The sequence below is a fragment of the Ovis aries genome, chromosome 14 (genome assembly GCF_016772045.2).
Source record: "Ovis aries strain OAR_USU_Benz2616 breed Rambouillet chromosome 14, ARS-UI_Ramb_v3.0, whole genome shotgun sequence".
NCBI lineage: Eukaryota > Metazoa > Chordata > Mammalia > Artiodactyla > Bovidae > Ovis > Ovis aries.
The window spans coordinates 58310447-58322045 of record NC_056067.1 but is presented as its reverse complement, the minus strand read 5'-3'; the positions used below and the strand labels follow the sequence as shown (position 1 = coordinate 58322045).

General features: G+C 40.3%; 1 protein-coding gene across 1 annotated transcript; it reads right to left on the bottom strand.

Moving 5' to 3' along the window:
* LOC101106357 (vomeronasal type-1 receptor 4) lies at positions 1-1032 on the bottom strand. Its single transcript, XM_027977963.1, has one exon. It carries the CDS (start codon positions 1030-1032, stop codon positions 1-3), a length of 1032 nt encoding a protein of 343 aa, XP_027833764.1.
* Between the last annotated feature and the right edge of the window lie 10567 nt (positions 1033-11599).

Here is an 11599-nt window from a genome sequence, read left to right as displayed (position 1 = left end):
TTACATTTTTCTGATAAGATCAGGGGATACTGAGTTCTTCATGTAGAGAAAGCAGAGACTGGATATGATGGAGTCACGGCTCATGAGCAGAAAGGGGCTGATAAAGGGAAAACACACATTAATCAGGCCAGTTGTATACACCAACCACCAACTGGGATTATGAAAAAGAGCAAGAGTAGTGTTAAAGATGCAGGACAGGGTGTGGAAACACATGAAGGTGCTCGCCAAGAGTAGGATGCTTTGGGTGGCTCTGGACTCAGCGGGGAGTCTGGGAGACACACAAGCCTTGTGAATATACTGGACTCGCTGACTGTGTCTGTACAGGGTGAGAATCATGGAGCCACTGGCCCAGAAGATGAGCACAGAAAATGAAACTTCAGGGAACACGACCAAAGCTGCATATATTGAGCCTGAGATGTTCTCAAGATCTGCGGCAGCACAGTAGTCTGAATCTCTTGTATTTGTCATGTTTGTGCTGTGCCATTTTTCAGAAACATATAATGCATACAGAGGAAAAAAGAGATTTACAAACATACACTGGATCCAGCAGAAGGAAATGGAGAAGGCAATGTACTTTGGGGCTTTGACTTTAAGATTCTTCCAACGGCTGTACTTGGGGCTGATCGTGATGGTCTGAAACACACTCAAGAGGCAGGTGGTGCTGATGGAGATACTCCTGCCCACTCTCTCAACATACAAAATAAGTTTGCAGGCAAAATCACTGGCAAAATATTTCAACCTCAAAGTTGTAATTGTCTGAGGGACTCCTTTCGAGAGAATGACCAAAATGTTGGCTACAGTCAGGTGCTTGCAAATCAAATCTGTGACCCTCAACCTACACTGAGTGTGGTAAAGAAAAAAGTAACGATACAGAAGGGAGAAATTGCCCCAGATTCCAAGCGCAGTCTGTAACAAGAAGGTTATTCCAAAGGCCAGTTGGCTGGAGGCTGTTGTGTCATTCAAGATACTCCCCTTTATATGATGGCAACAGTGATTCCTCAGACCAGAATGGCTCATATAAATTTGTGACATCAAGAGACAACTTTCCTTGTGTGCTTTTGTGAAATTTCCAAGGCTTCGTGTGGGGCAATGACGATGAGAGAAATCAGTCTATTTTACAAAGAATTCAGCAGGAAGGATGAAGTGGTGGTAACCTGGAGGAAGCAATGACAAGTGAAAGTAAATTGAAAGATAGTATAAAACCCACTTTTAAGGAGAAGCTTACTGAAGAAAAAAAATCTCCATCACTGCCCTCATCATAAAAGAGGTCAACTCTAAACGCATTCTCTTCTAAATTTTAAGAAGACAATATATTATTGTAGGGGTTTCCTGATGGCTCAGTTGGTAAAGTATCTGCATGCAATGCAGGAGACTCCAGTTCGGTTCATGGGTCAGGAAGATCCGCTAGAGAAGGGATAGTCTTACCCACTCCAAGAATACCCACTTCAGAATTCTTGGGCTTCTCGTGTGGCTCAGCTGGTATTTAAAGAAGATAATGTATTATTTTAGAAAAAAAAAGACAGGAGTTATTCTAGGGTCTAACAATTTAAAATATATGCTAAAGGTACTTCCCTGGTTGTCCGGTAGTTAAGAAACTGCCTTGCAATGTAGGAGACGCAGGTTTGATACCTGGTTGGGCAACTAAGACCCTATATGCCATGGGGTTTCTAAGCCTGGGATCTGCAACTAGAGGGTCTGTGCACCACAACAAAAGATCCTGCATGATACAACATAGTTACCACATGATGCAATCAAGACCCAATGCAACTAAATAAATAAATATTTATATATACTAAAGAACACAGTACATGTAAACCATATGGTGAAATAACTTTTGCACACATTAAAATTAAGACTGGATCTCATCAAGACACACACACAGACACAGATACAACTTAAAATCACACAAGCATGTCCTAAAAACCCGAAGATAGAACAAACAGTGGACAGAGTCTTCAAAGAGAATCCTCGAGAAAGAATTTATTCAACGGATAAGACATGTGGAAAAATATGCCACATCCTTGGCAATCAGGTCAATTAAAATGTAACCACTACCTATATGTCATCAAATACCATCAAGAAATCTGAAAGAAAAATGACAAAAATGCCAAGCTTTGGCTTAGCTGTGGATGAACCAAGAATCTCATACACTGATGGTGGGTGTTCAAATTGGTACACTCATTTTGGAAAACTGTGGTATCTACTTAGCAGATCAGATGTAATCCTGTTCCAAGAAATCCACTTCTATGAATATATTCAACAATATTTAGTACATATATCACCCAAAGATTAGTTATATTAATAGAATTTATCAGTTCAGTTCAGTTCAGTCAGTCGCGTCCGACTGTGTGTGACACCATGAATCGCAGCACGCCAGGCCTCCCTGTCCATCACCAACTCCTGGAGTTCACTCAGACTCACGTCCATCGAGTCAGTGATGCCATCCAGCCATCTCATCCTCTGTTGTCCCCTTCTCCTCCTGCCCTCAATCCCTCCAAGCATCAGAGTCTTTTCCAATGAGTCAACTCTTCTCATGAGGTGGCCAAAGTACTGGAGTTTCAGCTTTAGCATCATTCCTTCCAAAGAACTCCCAGGGCTGATCCCCTTCAGAATGGACTGGTTGGATCTCCTTGCAGTCCAAGGGCCTCACAAGAGTCTTCTCCAACACCACAGTTCAAAAGCATCCATTCTTCGGCGCTCAGCCTTCTTCACAGTCCAACTCTCATATCTATACATGACCACTGGGAAAACCATAGCCTTGACTAGATGGACCTTAGTCGGCAAAGTAATGAGAGCCCTAATCATTACTTGTAATAGCCCCTAACTCTTAATACCCACGTACCCATTAACAGCTGAATGATCAGTTAATCCTTTGATAGTCACACAATGAAGTCCTATGTATTAATGATAATGAAAAATCAACAATAATATAAAACAATAAAGATAAATTCACAAAGATATAAAGGAATGGAGGACAAAAAGTCCAAATGAAAGAAGCTGCATGATATTTTCCATGTGAAGGCCAAGACAGGCAAAGTGATCTAATATTAAATGTCATAATAGTTGTAAACCTGTGCCTAATCATCCAGGCCTACAAATATACCCAACAAAGCTATAGTCTTGGAAATAATGAGTTAGAAGGGGCACAAGAGTTTCATGGAAACTGAGAACATTGTGTTTCTTGATCTAGTTGTGATCTCCAGATGTGCAATAATTCCTGAAACTTCACTGAGATATTATGCATTCATAACCTGGGAACATGTCTTTAATTAAAAATAAAAACAAACTAACATGTATTATCAAAAAATGTAGAACGAGCTTGTGAAAGGCTGTTTCTGTGAATGTGTCTCTTTTGCTGCCTGTGTCTGTGAAGAAGAGGAGCTGTAAGCCCAGATCATAACTCCAACAATGAAACATCAGAGAATAGTAACACTGCTACATACAGTGAATCACTGATTTTATCATAAAATTCAACAGAGCAGTATCCTAAGTCTTCAGGCTTTGTGTTGATTTTTGCTCCATTTGGCATTATATCCATGGGGAAAATACTGTGTACAGAAAGATATGACTTGTGACCATACAATCTTGTCCTAAAGACCAGGAAGTATAATGAACAGTAGACACAGTTTTCATACAGAAAGCTTGAGAAAGAAGTTATATACTCTCCAGTAGTGCAAAGTAGAGATGCAAATATGCTCAGGATTGTTTTTTGTTGTTGTTGTTGTTAAATGATATTATATATTTCATCTTATTATTTATTTATTTGCCTGCACCAGGTCTTAGTTAATGCCATGCAAACTCTTAGTTATGGCACATAAACTCTCAGATATGGCATGTGGCTTCTAGTTCCCTGACCAGGGATTGAACCTGGACCCCCTGCATTGAGAGTACAGTCTTAACCTCTGGACCACAGGGAAGTCCCCTCCTTGGGAGCTTTTGCTCTAAGTTCCACCCATCTGGATTTCCAGGGGCTGATCTTGATGGCTGGAGACACTTAAGGGGCCAGGAGGGCCAATGGACACACCCTACCAGCTTTGAGGGCATAGAGAACACATTTGCATGGCAAAATCACTGAAGACAAGCTTCAGTTAAAGGCTGCCATTGACACAGAGATGCCTTTAAAGGGAATGACCATAAAGCAAGTACAGTCCATGCCTGAAGGTCAAATCTGTGAACGTCAACCCACATTTGTTGTGGTAAAGGAAGAGATTAAGGTAAGAGAGGAAGCACCCAGGATTCCAACTAAAGTCTGACAGGAGCACAACATTCTTGTTGCCAACTCCCTAGAGGCCATTCTGCCAGTTGTTTGATGTTCATAACTGCATGGGCTAGGTACTGACACTGATTTATTGCAAAGATAAGGAGATCCTAGGTACAGAGAGGTCAAGGGATCTTTCTAAATTCACACGCTGATTACAGGCTGAGTGGTGGTAAGAACCTGGTAGGCTGAGTCCAAGACAGTGTCCTAATCACTGTGATGAACCAACCAAACACATCAGCTGTGTTTTTGAATAATCCATTGTGAAATTTAGTTTTGTTTTTATATCATATAGTTTATTCTATCAGTTCAGTTTAGTCATTCAGTCGTGTCCTACTCTTGGTAACCCCCAGGACGGCAGCACACCAGGGCTCCCTGTCCATCACCAGCTCCTGGATCTTCCTCAAATTCATGTCCATTGAGTTGGTAATGCCATCTAACCATTTCATCCTCTGTCGTCCCCTTCTACGCCTGCCTTCAGTCTTTCCCAGCATCAGGGTCTTTTCCAATGAGTCAGTTGTTTGCATCAGGTGGCCAGAGTATTGGAGTTTATTCCATTGTGTTTATATATTAAAATTCTTGTTGTAGAAAAGTTTCCATACCTGCATAAGTATTTATTCTATAGGTCAATAACATATCAAAAAGATTCCCTGGATTCAGAAATGGAGTCCCCCTCCAATATTCTTGCCTGGGAAATCCTATGAACAGAGGAGCCTGGTGAGCTATAGCCCAGGGGTCACAAACTGAGCCACTAACACGTACACACACACAAACACACACAATCCTATAGGAAATTGCCTCCTGTCCATAATGGATTTAATGGGTGCAAGGTTTCCTCAATGTTAGTTTTGCAACAGAAAGATGCACTCCTAACATGCCAGGCACAAATTAGCTATGGTATCAATCAAAAAAAGTATTGGACAATATTACTTTTTTTAATAAACTATGAACCATGTAGTACTACTATATGATACATGAGTGTAGGATAGAAATGAAATAACTTTTTTTTATCTAAATGCTTAGGTCTTTTTAAAATCGAGGTTTAGTGAGACTACAATATAACAAGATTTGTGAAGAATATTAACATACTAGACCCATGCAAAGTACAATCTGGAGAATATTGACTCTTGTGTGTTGCAAAAGTGAAACCGTAAAGAAATGAATGTGTGCTTGGAATTGGTGTTAGAATATTATGAGATTAGACAACATATGAGAAGATACATTTGGTCCTGATAAGTATATTCCAAAACTCACCATTATAAAGCTGCCTTTTCCTTAAAAGCTGCTTCTCTATCTTGAAGAGGGATAGCAATCTCACCATCAGCATCAGACCTCAAATGTTTCAGAAAAGACACGATTGTTATGTCCAGTAAGCACGTTATATGCCTACCGATCGATATATCTATATATATCTATATCTATCTATCTATCTATATATCTATATATATATATACACAATCATTTCTGTTCTTCAAACAAAATCATATTCATGCTTTCTGTAGAGGATTAGAAAATCGTTACTTTTCTATCCTTGTCTTTATGGAAAGCATAGAGGCAGCATGATAACACTTCTAAAACAAAGTTAAAATTAATCTAGGATTTCTGAAAGGTAACATTACAACAGATTGATGTTAAAAATACAACCCTTAAGCTCCTTGAAGATGATCTTTTGGCACTTCCCTGGTGGTCCAGTGGCTAAGACTCTGTCCTCCAAATGCAGGGAGCCTGGGTTTGATTTCTGGTTAGGAAAATAGATCCCACATGCTGCAACAACTAATAGTTCACATGCTGCGACCAAGACACACACTTTTAAACATAATTCCACATCATTATCGTTAGGATTGTTCCTGTGAGTCCTCCACAATAAGAGTTTCACAAATTAGCTTCAGGAGCTATCAAGTTCAGTGTCACCTGATGCTGGGAAAGATTGAAGGCAGGAGAAAAAGGGGAGGACAGAGGATGAGATGGGTGGATGGCATCACCGACTCGATGGACATGAGTCTGAGCAAGCTCTAAGAGACAGTGAAGGAGAGCAAATCCTGGTGTGCTCTAGTCCATGGGGTTACAAAGAGTTGGACACAACTGAGCTACTGAACAACAAAGATCTTGATCTTGCTTTATCTAAATTCTCTCCTAAGGAATTGTTCTGCTTTCCTGACCTGCTTTGCCACTGGATCTGTTCCCACTCTACCCCCAGCCCACAGAAAGATCCCTTTTCCACACATGAATACTTACTCAGACCTGATTCTTTACAGACTCTGCCTCTTAGACTGAGATACAAAATACTCGACACCTTCGTATGAGAAAGATGCTGGGCTCAGGGTGAAGGTCATGGCAGCCAGGACGTGAGTCGGAGGGAGGCAGTCAGACCCTGAAATATAGGTTTAGAAGCTGTGATCTCATCCTCCTTCAGAACTGCAATTATCATTTCACTTGAAGTGGCAATGACAGGACCAGCTTGAGGAGCTAATGATCTTTCTGAAAAACTTTTTTGAGTTGCTAATTACTCTCCTGTGAGTATCTCCAAAGAGACCACTGATGTGTTTGAGAGAAGCTCGTAATTTTTCATGATGAAGGTTATTTTGAAATGATTAGGATTTCTACACAACTCTGAAATCTGTTGCCTTTGTAAACAGTTTGTTTGATCTTAGGGATTTCTCCACAACCACACCCAACCCACTTACAAAGCCAACTGTGAGTCTACCAGGCTTTGTTCTGGAAAAAAAAAAAAAAACAACAACACCGAATTAAACTTGAGCATGACATAAGAATTTTGTGTGTGTGTGTGTGTTCATTTATTCATTTACTTGGCTGTGCTGGGTCTTAGTTGTGGCATGGGCACTATTAGTTGGAGCACGTGGCATCTAGTTCTATGATCAGGGATCAAACTTGCACACCCTCTGCAATAGGGGCTTGGAGTCTTAGCCACCAGACCACCAGGGAAGTCCCTGCACAGGACCTTCTTTCTTGTACTCAAAACAGCTCTACCTCTTATCTTTCCTGCATCTCTGATCCTACACTGGACTATACAGTTTTAGATCCTGGGTGAAAACTTAGGTTGTTGTTAGAGCTAGAGGAACAGAAATGATAGTGAAGGAATATCTTTGGGTCTTGGAGGTGGCTTTTCAATGTTGACTGGAGCACTCATCTGTCTTTGCAGCACTCTCATGGCATTTGCTCTTGGTATATGGAAGGCTTCTAGTCACTGACATATCCACCGTGGCTCCCTTTGGGCCTGGAGCCAAATCTTTGAGCTCTCCTTTCTCCACCATTTATGGTTTGCACCTCAACTCCCTTTTCTCCCCTGGAATTAGGTCAATGATTGCCTTCAGTTCAGTCACTCAGTCAACTCTTTGCAACCCATGGACTTCTGCACACCAGGATTCCCTGTGCATCAGCAACTCATGAACCTCAGTAAAACTCATGTCCATCAAGTCTTTGATGACATCCAACCATGCCATCCTCTGTCGTCCCCTTCTCCTCCTGCCTTCAATCTTTCTGAGCATCTTGGTCTTTTCCGATGAGTCAGTTCTTAGTGTCAGGTGGCCAAAGTACTGGAACTTCAGCTTCAACATCAGTCCTTCCAGTGAACATTCAGGACTGATTACCTTTAGAATTGACTGGATTGATCTCCTTCCAGTCCCAGGGACTCTCAATGGCCTTCTCCCACACCATGGTTCAAAAGCATTAAATCTTTGGTGCTGAGCTTTCTTGATGGTCCAACTCTCACATCCATACATCACTACTAGAAAAACCATAGCTTTGACTAGATGGAGCTTGTTGGCAAAGTAATGTCTCTGCTTTTTAATATGCTGTCCTAGTATGTTATAGCTTACTTCCAAGGAGCAAGTGTTTTTTAATGTCATGGGTGAGTCACCATGTAAAGTGATTTTGGAGCCTAAGGAAAAAAAGTCTGTCACTGTTTCCATTTTTCCCCTTCTATTGCCATGAAGTCATGGGTCAAGATGCCATGATCTTCGTTTTTTGAATATTGAGTTTTAAGCCAGCTTTTTCATTGTTATCTTTCACTTTCATCAAGAGGCTCTTCAGTTCCTCTTTGTTTTGTTTTTTTTTTTCAGTTCCTCTTTGCTTTCTGCCAGAAGGTTAGTGTTATCTGCATATCTGAGGTTACTGATATTTCTCCTGGCAAGCTTGATTTCAGCTTGTGCTTCATCCAGCCCAGCATTTCGCTTGACATACACTGCATAGAAGTTATATAATATACAGCCTTGACATACTCCTTTCCCAATTTGGAACCAGTCCATTGTTCCATGTCTGGTTCTAACTGTTGCCTCCTGACCTGGATACAGATTTCTTAGGAGGCAGGTAAGGTGGTCTGGTATTCCCATGTGTTGATGAATTTTCCATAGTTTGTTGTGATCCACACAGTCAAAGGCTTATGCTCCTGAGTTCTGAATTTCAGTGTCTCTACTGTGCATGAAGAAAGCTCTAGCTGAAAAGATTTGGAATTAGTCAGAGGCAGACTGTGTCATACCTTTTTGCAAAGGAATTTCCACTCATTTCTTTACTGGGTTTAAATCACTGAAATATATGCCTGACCGTTTTGGAGGAGCTTGCCATTTTGGTGGCAGAAATGGATGGGCCTGCTCACATTTTTTATTGTCTGTATAGGGCAGGAAAACTACCGTCTGGAATGGGAGATCCCAGTTCTTCATTCTGTCCTTAATGTTTTCCTGACTTCACCCTTCTAGGGTCATTGTTTCTTTCAGAGATGAAGCTTTGGGCTTTGGGCTCTAGGGATCCAAGGACACCTAGCTGTCCCTTCTGCCCTCCACGTGGCTTTAAGAACCCCTGGGAAGCTACCATATTTCTCCCAAGGACAGTCTGGAGATGGGACAATGAATCAGTCATTAAAAGCCAAGTTTTCTGATACAAGGATGCTGTGACAGCAACTCTGAAGCTGGCTCTGGAGCTCTGCCTCTAGTTTCATACTCCACTCATCAGCAAGATGGTCCCCCCCGCCCCCCCCGGAAAATTCCCATTTTATAAAATTTTAATTAATTTAATTGGAGGCTAATTAATTTACAATCATGCTATGTTTCTTGCCATGCATTCACATGAATCAGCCATGGGTTTACATGTGTTCCCCATCCTGAACCCCCTCTCACCTCCCTCCCCATCCCATCCCTCAGGGTCATCCCAGTGCACTGGCCCTGAGTGCCCTGTCTCATGCATTGAACCTGGACTGTCGATCTATTTCATATATGGTAGTATACATATTTCAGTAATATACTCTCAAATCATCCCACCCTCGCCTTCTCCCATAGAGTCCTAAAGCTTGTTCTTTACATCTGTGTCTCTTTTGCTGTCTTGCATATAGGGTCATTGTTGCCATCTTTCTAAATTCCATATATATGCATTAGTATACTGTATTGGTGTTTTTCTTTCTCACTTACTTCACTCTGTATAATAGGCTCCAGTTTCATCCACCTCATTAGAACTGATTCAAATGCATTTTAATAGCTGAGTAATATTCCACCGTGTATATCTACCACAGCTTTCTTATCCATTCATCTGCTGATGGACATCTAGGTTGCTTCCATGTCCTAGCTATTGTAAACAGTGCTTTGATGAGCATTCGGGTACACATGTCTCTTTCAATTCTGGTTTCCTCAGTGTGTATGCCCAGCAGTGGGATTGTTGGGTCATATGGCAGTTCTATTTCCCGTTTTTTAAGGAATCTCCATACTGTTCTCCATAGTGGCTGTACTAGTTTGCATTCCCACCAACAGTGTAAGAGTGTTCCCTTTTCTCCATACCCTCTCCAGCATTTACTGTTTGTAGACTTTTTGATGGCAGTCATTCTGACTGGCATGAAATGGTACCTCATTGTGGTTTTGATTTGCATTCTCTGGTAATGAGGGATGTTGAGCATCTTTACATGTATTTGTTAGCCATCTCTATGTCTTCTTTGGAGAAATGTCTGTTTAGGTCTTTGGCCCATTTTTTGATTGAGTCATTTATTTTTCTAGAATTGAACTGCATAAGCTGCTTGAGATTAATGCTTTTGAGATTAATTCTTTGTCAGTTGTTTCATTTGGTATTATTTTCTCCCATTCTGATGACTGTCTTCTCACCTTGCTTATGGTTTACTTCGTTGTGGAAATGCTTTTAATTTAATTGGGTCCCATTTGTTTATTTTTGCTTTTATTTCCACTACTCTGGGAGGTGGGTCATAGAGAATCCTCCTGTGATTTATGTTAGAGAGTGTTTTGCCTATGTTTTCCTCTAGGAGTTTTATAGTTTGTCTTACATTTAGATCTTTAATCCATTTTGAGTTTATTTCTGTGTGTGGTGTTAGATAGTGCTCTAATTTCGTTCTTTTACAAGTGGTTGACCAGTTTTGCCAGCATCGCTTGTTAAAGAGATTGTCTTTTCTCCATTGTATATTCTTGCCTCCTTTGTTAAAAATAAGGTGTCCATAGGTGTGTGAATTTATCTCTGGGCTTTCTATTTTGTTCCATTGATCTATATTTCTGTCTTTGTTCTAGCACCATACTGTCTTAATGACTGTAGCTTTGTAGTATAGTCTGAAGTCAGTAGGTTGATTCCTCCAGTTCCATCCTTCTTTTTCAAGACTGCTTTGCCTATTTGACTTTCTTTCTTTTTTTTTTTTTTTTTTTGTATTTCTATACAAAGTGTGAAATTGTTTGTTTTAGTTCTCTGAAAAATACCGTTGGTAGCTTGATAGGGATTGCATTGAATCTATAGATTGCTTTGGGTGATATACTCATTTTCACTATATTGATTCTTCAGATCCATGAACAAGGTATATTTCTCCATTTATTTGTGTCATCTTTGATTTCTTTCATCAGTGTTTTATAGTTTCCTATATATAAAGTCTTTTGTTTCTTTAGGTAGATTTATTCCTAAGTATTTTATTCTTTTTGTCACAATGGTAAATGGAATGGTTTCCTTAATTTCTCTCTGTTTTTTCACTGTTACTGTATTGGAATGCAAGGGATTTCTGTGTGTTAACTTTATATCCTGAAACTTTACTATATTTATTGATTAGGTCTAGGAATTTTCTGGTGGTGTCTTTAGGGTTTTCTCTGTAGAGGATCATGTCCTCTGCAAACAGTGAGAGTTTTACTTCTTTTCGAATCTGGATTCCTTTTACTTCTTTTTATTTTCTGATTGCTGTGACTAAAACTTTCAAAATTGTGTTGAATAGTAGTGGTAAGAGTGGACAGATTTGTCTTGCTCCTGACCTTAGGAGAAATTCTTTCAATTTTTCCCCATTGAGGATAATGTTTGCAGTGGGTTTACCATATATGGCTTTTATTGTGTTGAGGTATGTTCCTTCTGTTCCTGCTTTCT